The sequence below is a fragment of the Chiloscyllium plagiosum genome, unplaced genomic scaffold (genome assembly GCF_037043375.1).
Source record: "Chiloscyllium plagiosum isolate Xiang-an unplaced genomic scaffold, Cpla_swu_hap1 HiC_scaffold_11, whole genome shotgun sequence".
NCBI classification, from domain to species: Eukaryota; Metazoa; Chordata; class Chondrichthyes; order Orectolobiformes; family Hemiscylliidae; genus Chiloscyllium; species Chiloscyllium plagiosum.
In genome coordinates this window covers 81,877,765-81,903,315 of record NW_028270149.1, presented here as the reverse complement: position 1 = coordinate 81,903,315, position 25,551 = coordinate 81,877,765, and the positions used below count along the sequence as shown (strand labels likewise).

General features: G+C 47.5%; 1 protein-coding gene and 1 long non-coding RNA gene across 3 annotated transcripts in view; one reads left to right on the top strand and one right to left on the bottom strand.

Annotated features, from left to right (window-relative positions):
- Positions 1-429: 429 nt before the first annotated feature.
- Positions 430-16,539, bottom strand: LOC148148856 (uncharacterized). The gene is made up of 3 exons (XR_015758594.1): positions 16,462-16,539; positions 4,045-5,973; positions 430-2,021 (listed from the first exon to the last, which is right to left on the bottom strand). It is a non-coding gene; the product is annotated as an uncharacterized LOC148148856 (long non-coding RNA).
- A 3,176-nt stretch (positions 16,540-19,715) lies between these two features.
- The window catches only part of wdr44 (WD repeat domain 44), a 61,956-nt gene continuing 56,120 nt past the window's right edge, over positions 19,716-25,551 (top strand). For both annotated transcript variants that reach the window (XM_043704365.2, XM_043704367.2), the window contains exon 1: positions 19,716-19,894. In XM_043704365.2, the coding sequence (XP_043560300.2) occupies positions 19,818-19,894 (77 nt within the window). In that variant the 5' untranslated portion in view covers positions 19,716-19,817. The remainder of the gene's footprint in view (positions 19,895-25,551) is intronic.

Here is a 25,551-nt window from a genome sequence, read left to right as displayed (position 1 = left end):
TTGTGGTAGAAGCAGATTCATTTGTTGCTTTCACAAGGGAGTTGGAATGTTATCTGAAGATTCTACACAGCTGCAGGAGAAAGGCATGTGTGTGGCATTAACGGAATTGCTCTTGCCGAGAGACAGTAGAGTGGTGATGGGCTAACTGGTCTTCTATGATATTTTATGACATCAATCCCAAATTTATCTTCCGGTCTGAACCCATGTCTTCTTTTTTGCCTTCAGAGTTTAATTGAAGCAGTATTCTTGACCTATCATGTGCAATTTTGACTTTACGGTGGTCTAAAACTGGAAATAATCAATGGTATAATAAAACAAAAAACTGTAGATGCTGGAAATTGGAAAGAAAAACAAGAATTGTTGGAGAAACGCAGCAGGTCTGGCAGCATCTGTACAGAGAAAAAACAGTTTTGAGTCCGGTATGACCTTTCTTCATGAGTATGAGTAGCTTTTTATTTGTCATTTCTACAATATACAACTGATACAGTAAAAATGAGACAGCGTTCCTCCAGGACTGAGGGTGCTATATGGACAGCACAAACTATACAATCGTACATAGGGCAGCAGAAAGTGCATAAGAAGTGCAAAACAGGCAAGTTACAGTGAAGTAGAAGAATGATAAATAATAGACATTTTTCTAGCGGCAATTCGAAGTTGTGCAAAGAATTTCAGATGGGAAAGAATCCAATCATACTGTGTTAAGGAGCCTGGTGGCTTGGGGGAGGAAACTGTTGCATAGTCTGACCGTGAGAGACCGAATGCTTTGGTATCTTCTGCCAGATAGCAGGAGGGAGGAAAGTTTGATTGAGGGTTGTGTGGGGTCTTCCATAATGCTTTTAGCTTTCAGATGCAGTGCGTGGTGTAAATGTCTGTAATAAAGGGGAGACCCTGAGGATCTTCTCAGGTGTCCTCACTATCTGGTGTAGGATCTTACGATCCAAGACAGTGCAATTCCCGAGCCAGGCAGTGATGCACCAGCTCAGAGTACTCTCAATGACCCCTTTGTAGAATGTGGTGAGGATGGGAGATGGTCTTTCCTCAGCCTGCGCAGAAAGCAAAGGCACTATTGGGCTTTTTTGGCTATGCAGCTGGTGTTAAAGGTCCAGGTGAGATTGTCCGCCAGGTGTATGCCAAGAAATTTGGTGGTCTTTATGAGCTCCATGGTGGAGCCGTCGATGTCCAGCAGAGTGTGGTTACTTCATGCCCTCCTGAAGTCAACAACCATCTCTTTCATCTTGTCAATGTTCAGAAACAGGTTGTTGGCTCTGCACCAGTCCATTAGCCTCTGCACCTCCTCTCTGTATGCTGACTCATTGTTCGTGCTGATGAAACCCACTACAGTCGTACCATCAGTGAACTTGATGACGTGATTCAACCTGTGCATCACTGCATAGTCGTGCATCAACAGGGGGAGCAGCGGTGGAATGAGTTCACAGCCCTGAGGGCCCCCGTGCTCAGTGTGATGGTGTTGGAGATGCTGTTCCCAATCCGGACTGACTGGAGTCTGCCAGTCAGGAAGTCCAGGATCCAGTTACAGAGGGAGATATTTAGGCCCAGCAGACTCAGTTTTCCAATCAGGTGCTCAGGAATGATAGTGTTAAATGCAGAGCTGAAGTCTATGAACAGTAGAGTGGCGTGGGTGTCCTTCTTCTCTAGGTGGGTGAGGGCCAGACGGAGGGTGGTAGAAATGGCATCATCTGTTGAGACTTCTTCAGCTCGGGGACAATGGTCGCAGCCTTGAAGCACATTGAAACTATTTGTAGCTCAGAGAGATGTTAAAGATGTTCGTGAGAACATCTGCCAGTATGTCAGAGTATCCTCTGAGCATTCTGCCAGGGATGTTATCTGGTCCAGCAGCCTTACGTGGATTGACTCTGCATAGGGGTTTCCCAGTCATTTTGGGAAGGGGGGGAGGAGTGGACTTCCTCACTGCTACGTCATTTCATGCCTCAAACCGTGCATAGAAGTTGTTCAACACATCCGTGAGGGAGGCATTACCAGCACAAGCAGGCAATCCTGTTCTATTAGATTAGATTACATTAGATTAGATTAGATTAGATTACATTACAGTGTGGAAACAGGCCCTTCGGCCCAACAAGTCCACACCGACCCGCCGAAGCGAAACCCACCCATACCCCTACATTTACCCCTTACCTAACACTACGGGCAATTTAGTATGGCCAATTCACCTGACCCTGCACATCTTTTGGACTGTGGGAGGAAACCGGAGCACCCGGAGGAAACCCACGCAGACACGGGGAGAACGTGCAAACTCCACACAGTCAGTCGCCTGAGGCGGGAATTGAACCCGGGTCTCAGGCGCTGTGAGGCAGCAGTGCTAACCACTGTGCCACCGTGCCGCCCACCAACTTCTGTGGTTGGTGATGGCCTGAATGCCCTTCCACATGCTCTGCGTATCGCCGCTGTCCTGAAAGTGGCTGTGTATTCCCTGATGTATGCACGCTTTGCCACCAAACACATTGAGAAACTTTATTGGCAATTTCCAGTGTTAAAGTTGAGGGATTAGAGGGAATTGCACAATCCCCTAAACAATTCATGTGGCCAACCCCACACAGGTGCTCAGATGTGCACCTTGCAACAGGTGCCTTATACTCTGGAGAATTGTCATCACTGATATCCCTCGCAAGATCCCCCAAGCAACAAAGACAGTGTCCTCTCACAAGCTAACTCGCCCAACACTGAAACAAGATCACACAAAACCAGTTCTACTGGATAGATAGTTTGTTTGTATTTCTAATAGTCAACTCCTGAAGCAGGTGCTCTACTAAGAACTCAATGACAGCAAGATAGTCCCAGCTGGAGAAATATTTACTGAATTAAATCACAGGTGATCCTGACTTGTAAGTGACCAAAATGGAGATGGTACATTCAGGAAGGCACCAAACACATTGAGAAACTTTATTGGGAATTTGCAGTGTTAAAGTTGAGGGATTAGAGGGAATCAAACAAACCCTTAAACAATGCATGTGCCCAACCCCACACAGAATACCTGCCTCGCATGTGGGAGAGCCAGCAAATTGCTCACTGGACTTATCAGTCACCTCATCATCTATTAAACCAGACGGGAAGCAAGCCATTCTATTATCTGAAGGACCACCTAAGAGAAAGATGGCTGCCCATTTTATATCTTCCTCCATTTTCATTTACAGCATCATCAAAATAGAAGATACTTCCAAACTGATGGAGCACAAATTTCAGCTCAATGTCATTTAAGGCAGAGGCATTAGAACACAGTGGGGAGGGGGGAATTGCTGTTAAGAAAGAGGAGGAAGATCCTGGAATAATTTAGAAACAGTCAGAAATGGAGATGGGGAGACAGTAGCTTTTGAAAGCAATCTGTATAGATAGCCTCAGATGGTTCAGGCAAAGCCATGAAGAATGTTTACATTTTGTATAGATTAACAGCTTCTCATTTTAAGTACCAAAGTCGTATTGTTATGGTTTATGTATTCAAATTTTCCCCATCTTCTTTGAAATGATATGCTCCCTTACATATCCCTGCGAGTTCCCTTCTCATCCACACCATTTTGATGATCAGTAAGCTACATTTCAATAGTCCTTTTCTGACTATACAATCCTCTTTCACCAGGGACCTCCTCCTTCACTCTTCTCTGAAAAATCACACAATTAATATTTCATTCCCTGATACTCAAGTACATTAAAGGCTGGCCTGGTCAAAGTCCTTTTTTGACTTATATTCTCTTTCCAGGCTGTAAAGATCCAGTATTTTGATTTACTGATTGTGTATCCATACACTCAAAGGGAAACAATAATGTCAAATAAAAGACCTGCAAATTCCCATGAGACAGAAGGTTGTCTCAATTGCCTTAACATGGGAGAAATAAAGTTTGTACGTGAGTTCAGTCCACATTTCTATGTCCACATCACACTTGAATCTAATAATGGAGGTAAAGGTTACCACCTGTCTCTCAAAACAGATTTGGACTAGTTCCCATTTGATTTCAATAAACAGAATGAATGTCGAGTGCTAGATTCAAGCCAAGTGTTATTTAGTTGACAAACCTTAGCTGAGAAATGAAATAAATTACAACACCATCACCATCCTCCTCCACCCTGCGTACTGAAGATTTCAAGATTCTTTTTTGTTCTCTTAATCTCTTCTATCAAAGATGTTTTTGAATGTCATGTTGATAACATCGAGTGCCTGTTAGAACAAAAACCTGCACATTTTTATAGAAGTTTAAATATCGACACCATCAGTCAACATGTTTTGCCAAGAAATTGTGACATCATGCAAAATATGTGTGTATTTCATTTTTTTTAAATTCTGAAGGGTTTTGACAGGGAAGTACAATTTTGTTTGATCTAGCCAGTGATGAGGGTCCATCATTTTATAGCTGTAGATAAGAGCAAGGAATTTCTTTTATCAAATGGTTTATTGGAATATGGCACGTTTGGGGACTGGCTGAGGTACTGATCATTTCACCTGTCAGGAAGGAGTTGACTAAGTATTTAATACTACGGAAAATACAGGGCTATAAGTCAAACACAAGGCAAGAGAATTACTATGAACGTTTGCTTGCACGAAGTTGGCAGAGATGAGATGGGCTGTGTAGTAAACCTTTATAGTTCTGTATATAAATTTTCTGTACTTAATAGACTCCTTTTTTTTTAAACATGCCAGGCAATAACAATTTTAAAAACACAACAGGCTGTAAGTTATGACCAGAGATGTTATTTTATGAATGCTTAATGTGTTTGTATCAAATTCCTTTGCTCAATATGCTAGGAGAAGTGCTAATCCATTAATTTTAAATAGATTGATGACTGAATTAAAAATGGAAGGCGGCATTTGTTACAGACATATTATGCCGTCATGCTGCAGTGCTCACAGTAATTTTCATGCTAATGTTTCAAACTCATTAGTAGAATTTCTAATGAGCCTTAGCTCCTCTTTTGAAAGACTGTTCTACTTCGGTTTTCAAATACATTGCTGTTCTCTTTAAATAGCTTATTTATTTAACAAGAAAAAACCCAAGGGTGCATTTCCAAATCTGTGTTATACTTTTATGTAAATGTTTATTGAATTAACTTCTGCCTAGATTACCTTTATAAGGGATTAACCAATTTAATATGAATAGCATATAGAAATTAAATTTGGAAAGAAACCACTTCTAATAGAGCAAACAACACCGAGGTGCTTCACAGAGGCATTATTAGAAACAAAATAGGCACTGAGTAAAAGGAAAAAATGAGGATGAGTGATCAGAAACTTGGTCAAGGAGTTAGGTATTTGAAGATACATTGCAACATCAGGCTGAGAATAAGTTTATAACAGCTGGAAATAAGATAAAGCCATCTGAATTAAAAATGCAGGAGAAACATGAGCAACATTTGGCACTGCAGGTAGAAACAGGGCTCAATTAATAATGAAATATAGGGTCAGAATGCTTTGACAGAGAGTGGAACAGCTGAATGCAGTGCTGACTCAATCAAGCTACGAGCAAGGATACTGGAACACAATTTAACATTTTAAGTGACGAAGAATGCACTATTGCTAGAAAGAAATGAGACAAAGCTCAACTCAATAAGTAGATAAAAAGCAAAAAGAAATGCTATAAAAATTGGAAATGTATTAAAACATTCTTGGCTGAATATTAAAAGTTGTGTTAAACTGAAAGCATAAAAAAAAGGTAATATTAGTGGTTAGCATTGTTGCTTCACAGCCAAGGACCCAGATTCGATTCCAGCCTTGAGGCAATATGTGGAGTTTGCATGTTCTGCCCGTGTATGAGTGGGTTTCCTGCGGGTGCTCTGGTGTCCTCCCACAGTTCATAAATGTGCAGATTAAGTGGATTGGCCATGGGAAATGCAGGGTTACAGAGGTATGGGAGTGAGTTTTGGTGGAATGCTCTTCAGAGGTTTAGTGTGGACTAAATGGGCTGAATGGCCTGCTTCCACACTGTCGGGATTCCATGAATCCAGCATCTCCTGGAAAAGAACAACAGAGAATTCCATCATAAAAACTGAAAGATAAAGGAGTTTAAACAGGATGAGATACATTCTAATGTAATGAACGATAATTCAAATGTTCAACTGGTTCAGACTTTCTTCATAGATATAAGCATGAGAACCTGCAAACCTGGAAGAAAATGGAGGAGTTAAAAACTGAACAGAGTGCTTTAGAAATAAAAACAAAGCATTGCAGAAACTTGGCAGGTCTAGTTGCATCTGTACAGACAGAAATAAAGATAACATTTTGAGTCTGATATAATTTCTTCAGAGCTGAAGGGACTGGAAAGGGGAGGGTCATAAAGGTACTATAGAGTGAAAGGAAGGAGTGTGCTAATAGTAGTAAAAAGGAACTACAATAGGTGTTAGTAGTAGAAACTAGGTCAATTCCACTGACAGAAACCCTTGTTGCCTCTGCCTCGAAGAATAATTCCCAATGCCTCTTCCACATCCAACATGGCACTTCTGCATGTAATCACAGAAGGTGTAACATTTGTGCCATTATCTCCTTCCTCCTTACTTTTCAAGAGTCCAAGCAGACCTTCCAAGTGAAACTGTAATATACTTCTACTTGTACTTATTTCAAAGTGGTCTGCTGTATTCGTTGCTCACAATGTGGTCTCCTTTACACTGACGGGACCAAACACAGACTGTGGCAACTTTCTAGAACACAAGAGTGTGGTGGCAAAGCACAGCAGGTCAGGCAGCATCAGAGGAGCAGGAGAATCGATGTTTCGGGCAAAAGCCCTTCATCATAAATCCTGATGAAAGGCTTTTGCCCGAAACATTAATTCTTCTGCTCCTCGGATGCTGCCTGACCTGCAGTGCTTTTCCAGCACCACACTCTGGACTCTAATCTCCAGCATCTGCAGTCGTCACTTTCGCCTACTTTCTGGAGCACCTTCATTCTGTATGTAAGGATCACTTTAACTTTGCAGTTGCTTGCCATTTCAATACACTAGCTTGTTTTCATATCAAACTTTCTATTCAAACCTGCTGCAAGTATTCCTGTGTTGTGCAAGCTGAAGGAATAGAACCTTATATTTTAGCTTAGGTACTTTACAGCCTTCAGGATTCAAAATTGAGGTCAACAATTTCAAATTACGGGCTTTGTTCTCCATTTTGATTACCTCTCATTCCCAACCCTGTATCAACCCCACCCCCAACATGTCTCATTTGTATGGGTTTGCTCTCAGAAGAGCTGACCTATTTTCTGAAAACCATTGATACTAATTGTTTTCCATATCACTTCTTTATAACCAAGACCACTACCTTTGTGCTTTTTTGCTGTGAGGCATCTTCACTATCAATTCCACTTGCTTCCCCTTCCCCTCTTTACTTCAGCAGAAAACTCTTCAATTTTCCAGTCCCTTTCAGTTTCAAAGAAGTGGTAGAGTGTTTCAAAGTTGGTTTTCTAAAGTGAAAAGCTGATGACAATTTACTGTCTGGCTTTTGAGGAGGACAAAGAAAATTGTTGAACCCACAGAGTGAGAAATGATATGTAATGATATTCCTCTCTTGATGCCAATTCTCAATACCAGAAGCCACATGATTTGGCAGCAATCAACAGTAATGTTCCTGACAAAGATAATTACACCAAGCAAATTATGAAATCTTTGGAAACAAAAACAAAAATTGCTGGAAAAGCTGAGCAGGTCTGGCAGCATCTGTGGAGAGAAAACAGAGTTAATGTTTCAGGTCCAGTGACCCGTCTGCACAACAATGAAATCTTTGGGCCCATCAAGGATATTGTCTCAGGCCCCAGCCTGTGTGAAATCCACAAAGAGTTTTTGAAAGGGATGCGATGGCACAGTGCAATGTTTTAGCCAAGGACATGGAAGATCCATGCAACAAAACAAAGGAAATCTTTTCCCATGATTGAAAGAGTACGAATCGGCCAGTTGCAAAAGAAACACCAATCTGCAAGACAGTTGGGAGTTTTTAAATGAAAGGACCATTACTACTACAATGCTTTTTTATATATTTTGATATTATAACTGATTTATAAAGTCTACCATTTATGTTTAAAATGACTCTTTCCAACTTAAGATGAATCAGAACAATCTGGACAGGGGGACATGAGATTACACTGACACTTAGGGACAGAGCAAAATGATCTGGTTGCTATGAAGAAAGCAACTCAAATAAAAACTTCTTGAAATATTGAATGGCAGTCTTCATACTTGTGAGTTTAGATTAGATTCCCTACAGTGTGGAAACAGGTCCTTTGGCCTAACAAGTCCACGCCGACCCTCATTCCCCAACATTTACCCATGACTAATCCACCTAACACTATGGACAATTTAGTATGGCCAATGCACCTGACCTGCACATCTTTGGACTGTGGGATGAAACCGGAGCACCCGGAGGAAACTCACGCAGACAAGGGGAGAATGTGCAAACTCCACACAGACAGTTGCCCGAGCTGGGAATCGAACCTGGGTCCCTAGCGTTGTGAGGCAGCAGTGCTAACCACTGAGCCATTTCTGCTATTTTAGATTGTCAGAGAAACATGAAGGAGCGGGAGAAGCTTAGCAGATACTGTGTCCATGGGAGGTGAGGACAGTTTTATGTTCACCTAGCAGGATCTTTGTGAAGATTGGGTGAGCTGTTTGAAATGATGGAACTGACCAGAGAACTGGAAATTGAGGGAACAATAAGTTGTCAAGGTGGGCCTTGCTAGTGAAAGTCAGTTCTGGAAGATTCAGGTGAGTGGAATTGTCTATTGAAGTGAGGCAGGGAAGAGTGAATCTGCTGGAGAGCCAAGAGTTAAGTCGCTCAACCCTCAGAGAAAATACAATAAGGCTCTCACCTGCACCCTTCACCAGCTCAGAGACATGTAGCTGAATAGCTGCTCTGTCCAGATTAGCCTCAGGAGCTTAACATAGAACAGTACAGCACAGTACAGGCTCTTTGGCCCTCAATGTTGTACTGACCTTTTATCCTACTCTAAGATCAAACTAACTTATATATCCTACATTTTACTCATGATTTGGAGGTGCTGGTGTTGGACTGGGGTGTACAAAGTTAAAAATCACACAACACCACGTTACAGTTCAACAGGTGTATTTGGAAACACAAGCTTTTGGAGTGCTGCTCCTTCATCAGGTGGTTGTGAAGTACATTTTACTATCATCCATGTGCCTGTTCAAGAGTCACTTAAATATCCCTAATGTATCTGACTATACTACCACTGCTTACAGTGCATTCCACACACCCACCACACACTGTGTAAAAACACCAACCTCTGACATCTCTCCGAAACCATCTTCACATCACCCTAAAATTATGTCCCCTTGTGACAGCCATTTCTGCGTTGGGAAAATGTCTCTGACTATTCACTCTCTCTATGCCTCTCATCATTTTGTACATCTCTACCAAGTCAACTCTCGTCCTTCTTTGGCAAAAGTGAGGACTGCAGATACTGGAAATTCGAGTCTAGATTAGAGTGGTGCTGGAAAAGCACAGCAGGTCAGGCAGCATCCGAGGAGAAGGAAAATCGACGTTTTGGGCAAAAACCGGCTTTTGCCCGAAATATTGATTTTCCTACTCCTCGGATGCTACCTAACCTGCTGTGCTTTTCCAGCACCACTCTAATTTAGACTCTCATCCTTCTTTGCTCTAATGAGAAAAGTCCTAGCTCCCTCAATCTTTCTTCATAAACCATGTCCTCTAGTCCAGGCAACATTCTAGTAAATCTCCTCTGCACCCCCTTTAAAGCTTCCACATCCTTCCTATATTGAGGCGGATATAAGTGAACACAATATTCCAAACGTGGGCTCTCTAGAGCATAACCTCCCGGCTCTTAAACTCAGTCCCCCTGAGAATGAAAGCCAAAACACCATACGCCATCTTAACAACCCCATCAACTTGGGTGGCAACTTTGAGGAATCTATGTACGTGGACCCCAAGATCCCTCTGTTCCTCCACTCTGTCAAGAATCCTGCCTTTAACCCGATATTCTGTATTCAAATTCGACCTTCCAAACTGAATCACTTCACACTTTTCCAGGTTGAAGTCCATCTGCCACTGATCAGCCCAGTTCTGCATCCTGTCAATGTCCCGTTGCAACCTACAACAGCCCTCCACACTCTCCATCACCCCACCAACCTTTGTGTCATCGGCACACTTACTAACCCACTTGCTAACTTTGCATCCAGGCAGTCAAATGTCCCCGTATACCAGGCCTCCTTACTTTCTGAATGAGGCTACCACGGGGAAACTTATCAAACACCTTGCTAAAATCCATGCACATCACATCCCCTGCTTTACCTTCAATACGATTTGTCACATCTTCAAAGAATTCAATAAGGCTTGTGTCACATGGCCTGCCCTCACAAAGCCATGCTGACTATCTCTAATCATACTATGATTTTCCAAATAATTATGAATCCTGTCTCTCAGAATCCTCTCCAATAATTTGCTCACCTGACTGGTCTGTAATTCCTAAGATTATACCTTTCTTGAACAAGGGAATAACATTTTCCACCCTCCAACCATCTGGCACTATTCCAGTGGACAGTAAAGATGCAAAGGAGCAGCAATCTCTTCCCTCGCTTCCTAAGTAACATTGGATATATCCCGTCTGGCCCAGGGGACTTGTCTATCCTTTCGTTTTTTTCAAAATTTTCAGCATCAACCTGTTTGAATATATCAGCCTGATTCATGCTGTTCTCACAAATGTCAAGGTCCCTTTCAGTAGTGGTGAGCATATCACAGACATGTTTCTGCAGCTGATCAAACAAGCAACAGCCCAGCTCTCTGACACAGAAAAGACTGCGGAAGGCCAGGAATCTACTCAGCCCCAGCCAGAATATGGTCACATGGACTTGGATATTAGTGACTTTATCAAACATAGAAAACATGAGCAGGAGTAGACCATTTCACTCTGAGTCTGCTCCATCTGATCATGGCTGATTATTTAAGTCAATTCCCTGTTCCACCTTTCTCTCTATATTCTTTGATCTCTTTGGTCCTAAGAATTATATCTATGTTTTTTCTTGAAAGTTTTCAATGTTTTGGCCTGAACAGTTTCTTCCGGTGGGGAAGCACTGCAACAACTTGCAGATTTGCCAGTTGCAGTCAATAAATTGGATCATAAGATGGTACTTAGAGGGAACATTAATTGGGTCTCTCTCGCCTTGGCAGATATGTAGATTAGGTGCATTAGTCAGAGGTAGATGTAGAGTGATAGGGGAACAGGTCTGCATGGGATACTCTTCCGACGGTTGGTGTGGACTTGCTGGACTGAAGGGCCTGTTTCCACACAGTAGGGATTCTATGATAACACTGCTGGTGACAGTGATGGAGTGTACATCCAAGTATTTACCCAGCAGACACAGAGTGCTGCACCTTGGTGTCTATGGTGGTAGCCAACTTGCTCATGGAAGCAGCCAGATACATTAACGCCAGAGCCATCACTGTACTTATAATATTGGTGAACTCCTCATTCCAGTTTACTGACTGCAACTGACAAACCTACAAGATTAGTTTTTGAATTTAAGTATAATCCAAAACTACACCTCAGAAAATATAGAACTATTTGTTGTGTGATATAAATACAAAAACTAAGTATTATAATTTTGTCCTCCATTCACCAAGTGTCAGTGTGACACCCATGACTGCACATTATATGCCAGTGCCTTGAAGTCTGAAACAAAAACAGAAATTACTGGAAAATCTCAGCAAGTCTGGCAGCATCTGTGGACAGAAAGCAGAGTTAACATTTCCAGTCCAGTGATCCTTCTTCAGAACTGATGGCAGTTAAGAAAAGGTTGGTAGTTATTCAGAAGATGAGGTGGGGGGAGTTTAGCTTCTAATTACCTGCCACTTCAACACACTACAGTATTACCATGCGACCATCTCTATCTTGGGTTTACTGCAATGTTCCAATGAAGGTCAATGCAATCTGGAAGAATAGCACCTCATATTCCAATCGGGTACTCTGCAGCCTTCTGGATTCAATATTTTGTTCAACAATTTTAGGGCTTGAGCAATTTCTCCCATGTCCTTACCCCAACCTCCACATACCAGAACTTGGCATTATATTGGCTGCTTTTGCCCGAAACATTGATTTTCCTACTCCTCGGATGCTACCTGACCTGCTGTGCTTTTCCAGCACCACTCTAATTTAGACTGATTTCCAGCATCTGCTGTCCTCACTTTTGCCTATTATATAGGCTGCTACCACACTCAACTCATTGTCAGCTAGTAATAGCCTCTATTAGCAAATATTCATTTTCCTAGTTTAACCTTTACCTACTACTTTGCCTGTCCAACTGTGTTTATCTCTCTGAGTCCCACCTCCACCTAACCTTTACTCCTCTCCCTTTTCCCACCACATATGACATAAATACCAACTTTTTCCTAGCTACCATCAGATACTGCCAGACCTGCTGAGATTTTCTAGCAATTTCCAGCAACAATTACTTTAGTTTCTGATTTTCAGCATCCACAGTTCTTTCAGTTCCTTGAACTCTGAGTTGGAAGACTGCTACTCTTTTATAGTCTGCTAAGTGGGGATCTGTGAGATGGATGTGAGACAAACTTGATTACCTTAATTAAGGAGAATGCTGTCTCACAGAGGTATATGGAGCCAAAGTAAGTTTTCACTTTAAAAAAATGATAAAGTGTGCTCTTTCTTTACTCTCCATTTACAAGTCCCCAAAAGCCAATGTCTCTTGATTTGACTTTTAGCTCAATATCATTTACTATAGTTGTTACCTCCACTTCAACTCAACCACTTTGTAAACCAACACTTGATGGAATTTTATTTCTTACCCATTCACTTGTCCTTGATGGAATGGATTTGAAAGACACATGATGATTTCTTCCATCACATCTAATTCCTGAAATCACTGGCTGAATTCCACTGCTAACTTCCTCAGACATTAGCGAGGAGGAACCAGTTTTTACCCAAAGACACCTGGCTAAGTTCAAAGTAATTGGGCAAAGTCAAGATATTTTTGTCAAAGGGAAGTCATGTTTAATTAATCTAGTGGAGTTCTTTGAAGAAGCAATTTGTGCTGTAGATAAAAGGGAACCAGTAGATGTATTGTGCGTTGATTTATGGATAAGTTGCCACATTAAAAGCTATTGCAGAAAATAAAACCTTGTGGTTTTTAGGGGTAAACAGTTTGGCAGGGACTAAAGATTAGCATGCTAATAGGAAGCAAAGAATAGAAAAGCATGGGTCATTTTTAGATAGGATATGGCAAAGCCTGAACTCTTTGCAATTTACATAAATGACTTGGATGAAAGGAACAAAGATATGACAGCTAAAGATATGCAGCTAAATTTGTTGATGACACAAAGGTAGGTGGAAAAGTTTGTTGTGAGAAGGACATAAGGAGATTACAAAGGGATATAGATGGGTTATGTGAGTGGGCAGAAATCTGGAAGAATACAGTGGGGAAAGTTTGAAATTGTCCAATTTGGCAGGAAAAAAAAGCATACTGTGCTCTGAGATGCACAGAGATATAGGTGTCCCTATGCACGAACACCAGAAGGTTAGTGCGCAGGTACAGCAAGTAATCAGGAAAGCTAACAGTTTGTTATGAGGGGAACTGAATGCAAGAGTAGGGAGTTGTTATAAAGGGCATTCACGAGACATCTGGAATACTGTACAGTACAGGTCAACATATAGACAAGTTAATTGGACTCAGTTCAGAGAAAGTTTACTAGGCTAATAGAAAAAAATGAATGGATTGCCTTATGAGGAAAGGTTAGAGTTTAGAAGAATCATAGGTGCTTTAATTGAAAGAGATAAATTCTGAGGGGATTTGACCAGGTGGATTGTGAAAGGATGTTTCCTCTTACAGGACAAGTGGAAGTCATTTCAAATAAGGGGTCACCTTTTTAAAACAGTAATGAGGAAACTTTTGTTTCTCTCAAAGAGTTATGGAGTTTTTGAATTTCCCTTCCTCAAACGGCAGAAGATGCAGAATCTATAAATATTTTAAGTCAGAGTAAGATAGATTCTTGATTACCAAGGGAATGAAAGATTACTAGGGATGTGTAGGAATGTAGAGTTAAGGGTAAAATCATTTCAGTTACAATCTTATTGAATGGCAGAGCAGGTTCGAAGGGCTGAGTGGTCTATCCTTGTTCCTTGTTTCTATGCTATACTGTTCCTCCCATAGTTTGCTATAACTTGCTGTTTCTTAGCTCCACTCTGATTCCACACTGTTTTAAAATTCCTTTAAGGCAATGTGGGTGTGGGTGCGATTGGCGAGGCCAATATTTATTGCCCATTCCTAATTGCCATGGAGATGGTGGCGATGGCGGCGAGCTGCCTTCTTGAACTTGTAGGAACACCTACACTGCTGTCAGGAGGGGTGTACCAGGTGCCTGGTGACCTTTCTCGTTTCATTCTTTTGTTTAGACTGAGTAGCAATTTTGTGCAATTTCTGATTTAAGATTCTTGTTAATTTAAAGGGATTAGTTTAAGGCATTCTCTCTCATTAATGTTCTGATTCCATCTCTTATTAACAGCATCACCCCACCTCCTTTTCCTTTTTGCTTGTCCCTCCTAAATGTCAAATATGTTTTGAGTATTCAGTTCCCAGTTTGGTCACTGTTCAGCCAGGTCTCTGGATTGGCAACTGGATCACACCTACCTTCTGCCTGAGGAAAGAGCGGGTGCTCTGAAAGCTTGCAGTTTCAAATATACCTATATCGGTGGCACCAATTCATCTACCTTGTTGCAGATTTTGTGTGGCACTCAAAGAATGTCTGTTATTTGTGTATGCTGTGGTAAAGAAATGCAATTACACTACACAATGCCTCAATTGATAATCTGGCAGAGATTTCTAGCCCATTCTGTCTGGAATCATGGGTACAAGTTCTTGTGCTGTCATACTTTTGTGAAGGACTAGATTATTTAGCTTCTTGTTACCCGCTCAATTAACAGGCACATTTTTACATTACATAACTGTACACAAATGCTTCTGAATACAGAGGAAATCAACAGCAGCCAACAATTTTATTTAGTGGTCAACATTGTGTCTTGACCCTTCATTACGAAAATGCCACAAATCCTGTGTCACTTTATAGTTGCTAGCTTTGCACCACAAAATAGCTCTGTGTCTAGTTATTGTCATATATTTCCCCCTGTGCAGAAAGCATTCTTCATGTGATGAAATTTAGTTTTGAAAGAGGCATTATTTTTCAGACAAAGTGTATTGTTTGGAGTAGCCATAACAAAGTACTCTACTCAAATGCCAGAGTATACTCACTGCAATATTGAATAGTAAATAGTGACGTAAATCACTGTATGTTTAATTGCACTCTTATGGTCCTGATACATGTTGAAATTTTATTCCAGAATTAACACCATTATTAGGTGATGAAACAGCTTTTATGAGTTAAGACCAATATATGGCCTAATAGAACTTACAAAGTCCAAATAAGTTACAGAAAATCATTAACATCACAATGATCTCATTGTTAACATAATACAGTGCCTGAAAAGATAATGAAGGAGGATTCAATCATGGTTTACAAAAGGAATTGGATATCTACTTGTAAAGGAAACATTTGCAGTGCTTTCAGGCAAAAGGAGGGGAGAGATATTACTTGGTTTGTGCTTTCAAAAAGCCAGCACAGGCATGATGATCAGAATGCTTATCTATGCTATCTGGCTCAGTGAATTCACATAGGGGAAAAAAAAACTTGTTAAGTGTTAGATACATAAAAGAAAATCAGAAAGTACTCAGCTAGCTCTGTGCAAAATGTTAACATTTTGGATCAATCCCCTTTTCAGAATGCACAAGTAAAATTAATAACAGTTTTCTAAAAGTTTCGAAACAAATGCAATTGAGAAAATCATAAGAGTTTGCAGATAACACCAAGGTAAACAATTAAAGTCACAATGTTCAGAGACAGGCTTTCAGGCAAATTCAAAGTATGCCTTAGAAATAACTAATTAATTTAAATATTGGCAAACACAAAATAACGAGCTTGGGAAAGAAGCAAAAGACAGACGTAAAATTACAGGGAATACAGTAGTAAGTTTGTGCAATCTCTCCTCGTTACTGAACTCTTGGAATTCAGGCATCATTTTAGTAAATTGTCACTGCGCAACCTGAAAAGTTAGTAAGGGGTCGTGCCCAGAATAGCTCCCAACGACTCCAAGGGTGGGCCAACCAGCACTTTGTACAGTTGAAACCCAATTTTAATTCTTGTACCTTCTAGTTCACAAGTAATCCATTTGCCTTTTAGATTATTTTCATATTCATTCATAACATATTAATGACCAATTTAAGATGGACCCTCAAATCATTAGGGACAACCACGATGTCTTGTTTTTCACTGTTTTGAAAGTAGCTCTGTTTATCCTTTATTGGTCCAAAAATGGACGATGTCATATTTGTCTATATTGAAATCCATCTGTCACAATTTTGCCCATTAACATAAGCTATCTTTTTTTTGTATGTTTCTATCTAGAATGCTTACAATGCCACTTACCTTAGTTTCATTGAGAAATTTTGATTTTTTTTAATCCAATCATCTAAGTAACAAATGTGGTGAACATTTGCAGTTCCAGTGGAGATCCTCACACATCATCATTAGTCATATTCTGCCAGTTAAAATACTCCTCTGGTGTCTCTCTCCCCACTATCACCCTTCTCTGCCAACCTGTTTCCTTCTGCTCAGCCATGGTAATTCTGGAAAAATAGGAACCTGAAGTACACCAAAAATCCACAGGTGCTGATTTTTAAAAAAATAAGATAAAGAACACAAATTTTAAAGTTGAATGTCACTGAAGAAAACCAGAGAAAATAATTACCTCAATTTTAAGAGTGACAATAAATGAGGTAAAATCCGTAAGACCATAAGACATGAGTAGAAGTAAGGCCATTCGGCCCATCGAGTTCACTCCGCCATTTAATCTTGGCTGATGGACATTTCAACTCCACTTACTCACACTCTCCCCGGAGCCCTTAATTCCTTGCAAAATTAAGAATTTATCAATCACTGCCTTGAAGACATTTAATGTTGCACCTCCACTGCCCTCCGTGGCAATGAATTCCACAGGCTCACCAATCTCTGGCTGAAGAAATGTCTCCTCATTTCCATTCTAAATTGACCCCCTCCAAATTCCCAGCATCTGCCCTTTGTAAGCCATGCATTATCTTGTAAGTTTCTTTTGGATCTCTCCTCAACCTTCTAAACTCTAATGAATACAATCCCAGGATCTTCAGCCGTTCATTGTATGTTAGGTCTACCATGCCAGGGATCATCCATGCGAATCTCTGCTGGACATGCTCCAGTGCCAGTATGTCCTTCCAGAGGTGTGGAGCCCAAAATTGGACACTGTATTCTAAATGGGGCCTAACCAGAACTTTATAAAGTCTCAGAAGCACATCTCTGCTTTTATATTCCAACCCTCCTGAGATAAATGACAACATTACATTTGTTTCCTTAATCACATACTCAAACTGTAAGTCAACCTTTAGAGAATCCAGGACGAGCACTCCCAGATCCCTTTGTACTTTGGCTTCATGAATTTTCTCACTGTTTAGAAAATAGTCCATGCCTGTATTCTTTTTTCCAAAATGAAAGACCTTGCATTTGCTCACGTTGAATTTCATCAGCCATTTCCTGGACTACTCTGCTAAACTGATCCCAGCTGATGTTAATTCTGGATATGTTAATACTATCTCGCAACATACTAATTCAAAGGATCATTAGCTACCACTTCTGTCACCTTCAATGGTATGCTACCACCAGACAACTTTCCCCTTCCCTCCTCTGTCAGCCTTCAACTGGGATTGTGCACACTCGAATGGTAATCTTTCCTTCCAATTGCAGAAGGTGTAACACCAGCCAATTTATTTCCTCTCTCCTTGCTATCCAAGGCCCGAGACACACTTTCCAGGTGAAGCAGTGGTTTACCTGCACCTCACTCCATCTACTCTATTCTTGGGATGTCATACTGCAGTTGTACAGGACTTTGGTAAGGTCACTTTTGGAATACTGTGTACAGTTCTGGTTGCCCTGCTCTATGAAGGATATTATTAAATTGGAGAGTGTGCAATGAGATGTACAAGGATGTCACCAGTACTAGACGTTTTGAGTTATAAGGTGAGGCTGGATAGTGTGGGGCATAATAGGTAGAGGGGTTACCTTGTAGAGGTTTATAAAATCATGAGGGGCATAGATAAGTTGTATAGCAAAAGTCTTATCCCTAGGGTAGGAGAATTCAAAACTAGAGAGCATAATTTTAAGGTGAGAAGAGAAAGTGGCCACTTTCTCACAAAGTATGTGGAATGAACTGCCAGAGGAAGTGATAGATACGGATACAGTTACAACATTTAAAAAACATTTGGACAGGTACACGAATAGGAAAGTTTTGGAGGAATGAGCCAAATGTAAGCAAATGGGACTAGTTTAATTTGGTCAACATGGATGAAAGGTCTGTTTCCGGATATAAGATGTATGACTGCATATCAGATCCCCAAAATCAAACCGTCAACTTACTATAGCTGAAAGGGTTAACTAACATCACAAGATAAACTCCACCCAACATGATATAAAGGAGTGCTACTGGGAGGACCTAACACATTCTGAGTGTCCAGTTCCACAGTAGCTAACAGCAATGTGTACTTACTGTTATGAAACACACATACAGTGTAAATAGCTATTACGTACCAGGTAATAAAATCACTCTACTCAATAAGACCAATTCTCTCTCCTGCCAAAGATATGGGCATTCTTCCTGAAGCTCATACGGATCAGTTAACTTTCCACTCTGGATTGCCCTTTGATTAACAGTAAGCAATTGGAAACCAACTGTATGAGTGTTATTTTGGAAAAAGAGCTCTACTCACACAACCCAGTCTGGACAAGAGTACACCATTCCCACAGCCTTACCTGATCAACAGCATCCACCACCCACTCCCACAGCCCAGCCTAATCAACTGCAACCTCCATCAGCTCCCACAGCCCAGCATGGTCAACATCATCCTCCACCGGCTCCCACAGCCCAACATGGTCAACAGCACCCTCCACCAGCTCCCACAGCCCGGCCTAGTCAACTGCACCCTCCACCAGCTCCCACAGCCCAACATGGTCAACAGCACCCTCCACCAGCTCCCACAGCCCAGCATGGTCAACTGCACCTTCCACCAGCTCCCACAGCCCAGCATGGTCAACTGCACCCTCCACCAGCTCCCACAGCCCAAAATGGTCAACAGCACCCTCCACCAGCTTCCACAGCACAGCCTAATCAACTGCACCCTCCACCAGCTCCAACAGGCCAGCATGGTCAACATCACCCTCCACCAGCTCCCACAGCCCAGCATGGTCAACAGCACCCTCCACCAGCTCCCACAGCTCAGCATGGTCAACATCACCCTCCACCAGCTCCCACAGCCCAACATGGTCAACAGCACCCTCCACCAGCTCCCACAGCCCAGCATGGTCAACATCACCCTCCACCATCTCCAACAGCTCAGCATGGTCAACATCACCCTCAACCAGCTCCCACAGCCCAACATGGTCAACAGCACCCTCCACCAGCTCCCACAGCCCAGCATGGTCAACAACGTCCCCCACCCGGTCTTTCAGCCCAGCATGGTCACAACCTCCAAAATCCCAACAAGCTAAGCGCATGCCCACCCTCGGGAGCAAGTTCTGCGCATGCTCCCTCCCCGCCACGGCCGCGAGTCCTGCGTATGCTGGGGGCTGGCAGCAGTGGTGGGTAGTGCGCATGCTCCGGGCCTCGCCTGTCTCCGACTCGGGTCTCGCTCCGTCCTGTTGTCCCGAGCCAGCGGCTCGAGCACCGGGCCGGTTGGACAAAACTGCTCTGTCTCATGTAAATGGCGTCCGATACCAGTGACGCTGAAGAGTTTTACGATGCGGCGGAAGACGTCCAGTCGGTGCCATCTCCGGCCGCGTAAGTAGCAAGTGTTAGAGCCTGAGGGAGGGGAGGCCCAGCCCCAGCCCCAGCCCCAGCCCCAGCCCCAGCCCCAGCCCGACCCGGGACAGCTCCCGGTCCCACAGGGCGTCTCACCCCAGCCTGAGGAACCGCCTCTACCGACTCGCTGTCATCTCTGATACTCACCAGCCATAAACGTCGTCTCCTGTCCCACTGTCCGCAAACACAACCTCCCCCTCACCCCCACAAACACACCCCAACCCCATACACCACACCCCCCACCCCTGCACCCCCCACCCCACCTTCACATCCCCACCCCTACACCCCCCCACTCCTACACCCCCCCACTCCTACACCCCCCCACCCCTACACCCCCCTCCCCACCCCTACACCCCCCCACTCCTACACCCCCCACCCCTACACCCCCCTCCCCACCCCTACACCCCCCCACCCCTACACCCCCCTCCCCACCCCTACACCCCCCCACCCACCCCTACACCCCCCCACCCCTACACCCCCCCACCCCTACAACCCCTCCCCACCCCTACACCCCCCTCCCCGCCCCTACACCCCCTCCCCGCCCTACACCCCCCCTCCCCGCCCCTACACCCCCCTCCCCGCCCCTACACCCCCCTCCCCGCCCCTACACCCCCCCCCGCCCCTACACCCCCACCCCCACACACCCCACCCCCACACACCCCACCCCCACACACCCCACCCCCACACACCCCACCCCCACACACCCCACCCCCACACACCCCACCCCCACACACCCCACCCCCACCACCCCACCCCCACACACCCCACCCCCCCCACACCCCACCCCCCCCCACACCCCACCCCCCCCACACCCCACCCCACCCCCCACCCCACCCCCCACCCCACCCCCCCCACCCCACCCCCACACCCCCCACCCCCACACCCCCCACCCCCACACCCCCCACCCCCACACCCCCCACCCCCACACCCCCCACCCCCACACCCCCCACCCCCACACCCCCCACCCCCCACACCCCCCACCCCAACCCCATACACCACACCCCCACCCCACCCCCCACCCCACCCCCACACACCCGAACCCCATTCACCACACCCCCCACCCCACCCCCACACCCCCACCCCCACACACCCCACCCCCCACACACCCCACCCCCCCCACACCCCACCCCCCCCCACACCCCACCCCCCCCACACCCCCCCACACCCCACCCCCCCCCACACCCCACCCCCCACCCCCACACACCCCACCCCCCACCCCACCCCCACACCCCCCACACCCCACACCCCAACCCCATACACCACACCCCCCACCCCACCCCCACACACCCGAACCCCATTCACCACACCCCCCACCCCACCCCCACACCCCCACCCCCCACACCCCCACCCCCACACCCCCACACCCCCCACCCTCATACACCCCACACCCCCCACCCCACCCCCACTCCCCCCACTCCCCCCCACTCCCCCCACTCCCCCCCACCCCCACTCCCCCCACCCCACCACCCCCACCCCCACTCCACCACCCCACCCCCAACCCCACACACACCGACCCCCCGACCCGCCTTCTCCCCCCCTCTTCCCCCCTCTTCCCCCCTCTTCCCCCCCCTCCCCCCCCTCTTCTCCCCCCCCTTCCCCCCCCTCCCCCCCCCTCTTCTCCCCCCTTCTCCCCCCCCCCCTTCTCCCCCCCCCCTTCTCCCCCCCCCCCTTCTCCCCCCCCCCCTTCTCCCCCCCCTTCTCCCCCCCCCTCTTCTCCCCCCCCTCTTCTCCCCCCCCCTCTTCTCCCCCCCCTCTTCTCCCCCCCCCCTCTTCTCCCCCCCCCTCTTCTCCCCCCCCCCTCTTCTCCCCCCCCCTCTTCTCCCCCCCCCCTCTTCTCCCCCCCCCTCTTCTCCCCCCCCCTCTTCTCCCCCCCCTCTTCTCCCCCCCCTCTTCTCCCCCCCCTCTTCCCCCCCCCTCTTCCCCCCCCCCCTCTTCCCCCCCCTCTTCCCCCCCCCCCCTCTTCCCCCCCCCCCCCTTCTCCCCCCCCCCCTCTTCCCCCCCCTCCCTCTTCCCCCCCCCCCCCCTCCCCCCCCCCCCTCCCCCCCCCCCCCCCTTCCCCCCCCCCCCCTCTCCCCCCCCCCTCCCCCCCCCCCCCCCCTTCCCCCCCCCCCTCTTCCCCCCCCCTCCCCCCCCCCCCCCTTCCCCCCCCCCCCTCTTCCCCCCCCCCCCCCCCCTCCCCCCCCCCCCCCCCTCTCCCCCCCCCCCCTTCCCCCCCCCCCTCTTCCCCCCCCCCCCTCTCTCCCCCCCCCTCTTCTCCCCCCCCTCTCTCCCCCCCCCTCTTCCCCCCCCCCCTCTTCCCCCCCCCCTCTTCCCCCCCCCCCCCCCCCCTCTTCCCCCCCCCCCCCTCTTCCCCCCCCCCCCCTCTTCCCCCCCCCCCCCTCTTCCCCCCCCCTCCTCTTCCCCCCCCCCTCTTCCCCCCCCTCTTCCCCCCCCCTCTTCCCCCCCCCTCTTCCCCCCCCCCCTCTTCCCCCCCCCCTCTTCCCCCCCCCCCTCTTCCCCCCCCCCCCTCTTCCCCCCCCCCTCTTCCCCCCCCCCTCTTCCCCCCCCCCCCCTCTTCCCCCCCCCCTCTTCCCCCCCCCCCTCTTCCCCCCCCCCCCTCTTCCCCCCCCCTCTTCCCCCCCCCCTCTTCCCCCCCCCCCTCTTCCCCCCCCCCCTCTCCCCCCCCTCTTCCCCCCCCCCCTCTTCCCCACCCCCCCTCTCCCCCCCCCTCTTCTTCCCCCCCCCTCTCCTCTCCCCCCCCCCCCCTCTCTCCTCCCCCCCCTCTCTCCCCCCCCCCCCTCTCCCCCCCCCCCTCTCTCCCCCCCCCCTCTCTCCCCCCCCTCTCTCCCCCCCCCCCTCTCCCCCCCCCCTCTCTCCCCCCCCCCCTCTCTCTCCCCCCCCCCCTCTCCCCCCCCCCCTCTCCCCCCCCCTCTCTCCCCCCCCCCTCTCTCCCCCCCCCTCTCCCCCCCCCTCTCCCCCCCCCTCTCTCCCCCCCCCCTCTCCCCCCCCTCTCTCCCCCCCCCCTCTCTCCCCCCCCCCTCTCTCCCCCCCCCCCCTCTCTCCCCCCCCTCTCTCCCCCCTCTCTCTCCCCCCCTCTCTCTCCCCCCCTCTCTCTCCCCCCCTCTCTCCCCCCCCCTCTCTCCTCCCCCCTCTCCCCCCTCTCCTCCCCCCCCCCCTCCCTCCCCCCCCTCCCCCCCCCTCCCCCCCCCCTCCCCCCCCTCCCCCCCCTCCTCCCCCCCCTCCCTCTCCCCCCCCCTCTCTCCCCCCCCCCCTCTCCCCCCCCCCCCTCTCCCCCCCCCCCCTCTCCCCCCCCTCTCCCCCCCCTCTCCCCCCCCCCTCTCCCCCCCCCCCTCTCCCCCCCCCTCTCCCCCCCCCCCCCCCCCCCCCCCCTCTCCCCCCCCCCCTCCCCCCCCCCTCTCCCCCCCCCCCCTCTCCCCCCCCTCTCCCCCCCCCCCCCCCTCCCCCCCCCCCCTCTCCCCCCCCCCCCTCTCCCCCCCCCCCCTCTCCCCCCCCCCCCTCTCCCCCCCTCCCCTCTCCCCCCCCCCCCTCTCCCCCCCCCCCCTCTCCCCCTCCCCCTCTCCCCCCCCCCCTCTCCCCCCCCCCTCTTCCCCCCCCCCCCCTCTCCCCCCCCCCTCTCCCCCCCCCCCTCTCCCCCCCCCCCTCTCCCCCCCCCCCCTCTCCCCCCCCCCCTCTCCCCCCCCCCCCCCCCTCTCCCCCCCCCCTCTCCCCCCCCCTCTCCCCCCCCCCTCCTCCCCCCTCTCCCCCCTCTCCCCCCTCTCCCCCCTCTCCCCCCTCTCCCCCCTCCCTCCCCTCTCTCTCCTCCCTCCCCCCCCCTCTCCTCCCTCCCCCCCCTCTCCTCCTCCCCCCCCTCTCCTCCTCCCCCCCCTCTCCTCCTCCCCCCCCTCTCCTCCTCCCCCCCCCTCTCCTCCTCCCCCCCCCTCTCCTCCTCCCCCCCCTCTCCTCCTCCTCCCCCCCCTCTCCTCCTCCCCCCCCTCTCCTCCACCCCACCCCCCCCCTCTCCTCCACCCCCCCCCTCTCCTCCACCCCCCCCTCTCCTCCACCCCCCCCCTCTCCTCCACCCCCCCCCCTCTCCTCCACCCCCCCCCTCTCCTCCACCCCCCCCCTCTCCTCCACCCCCCCCCTCTCCTCCACCCCCCCCCTCTCCTCCACCCCCCCCCCTCTCCTCCACCCCCCCCCTCTCCTCCACCCCCCCCCCCTCTCCTCCACCCCCCCCCCCCTCTCCTCCACCCCCCCCCGCCCACTCCACCCCCCCCTTGTTTTGATTTCAAGTGCTGTGGTGTCCCAATAGAATTTAGTATTTTCCTCTCTAATTTCAAATTTACTGGATAAAAGTTGCCTGTTTTTTTTAACCTTGCTTTCTTGAATACTGAGGCTACATTTACTAACTTCCATTCTAAATAAACTAGTCTAGAATCTAAACAGTTCTGGAAGTTTAAAACCAATGTATTCACTACTTCTGAAGTTGTCTTTTATAAAACCTGAGGATGTGGGTAGCATTAATAACATACAGTAAATTCTTTATCTGCAAAATCATAAATTCAGCTGCACACATCACAAATTAAATCACAAAAATAAATATATATGATTTTAATCTTTTTTACCGAGCTCTACGGTAATGAAATTCATCATTTGCAGGGATTCCCAGGAGTGGGAATAACTGAATCATTTAGAAATGGCCTAATGAAGAAACTACAGTGGTCTTCACTGAAACTTGTGATGAAAGAAAGCACTCAGCAGGTTAACTTGGAAGAATTTGGAAAACAAATGTATCCACAGTCAAGAGGCAGTAAATTCAAGTCTTATTTCTTAGAATTCGAATCAAGGCAAATTAAATAGTTACCAGAGGACGATGGCATTCTTTTGAGTGCCCTCCAGAAGTGAATCACATGCAGAATATCAGAAGAATGAGGGAGTTCTTGGGGTTAGTGAGGAACAAAGCTGAGTATGAAGTTAAAAAACATATTGTTAAGCTAATAGTATGTTTAGTCTCTTTATCTGTACGGATCAACAACATTTTGAAATTAATTCCAAGAAAAAAGACTTCGTACAAAGTGGAAAACTACAAGTTCAGGCTTACTATCAGGGTTTGGCGAACACTAAATCCTAAGAATAACTTTTTCAGAACAACAGTCATGGCAAAATGGAATTTTTTTTTAAAATAACTGACTTGAGCACAATGATAGAAACGATAGTCTTCATAAAGCACAAACACTTTCTCCTCATGTTAGGTTTCTGAAGTATATCACTTTCTTTGTGAAGACTTTTGACAAAAATATCTGTTGTAAGGAATCACTGATGACCTGTCAGCTGACAACATGTGACTTGCATACCTTCTTAACTGGATCCGAACTGAAGCACAATTTGAATCTATGCATTCGTGTGTGTCCTTACTTAGCTAATCCTGAAATCATTTTGAGAGTTCTCATTTGTAAGCTTTCAATGATTCAGTTGCTTTGCAATTTGTGAAATTAATGTTATTTGCAAACCATTCGCATCAATTTCAAGTTCCAGTTTTGTTTGATGTGATTCCTACTGCTGTAGCTCTTCCAATGTACATGTCTGTGTAACGTTAGAAATATTTCTAATACAGAAGTATTCTTTCTGTTTTGTAGAGTCAAAGTAATATGTGCTAGCCA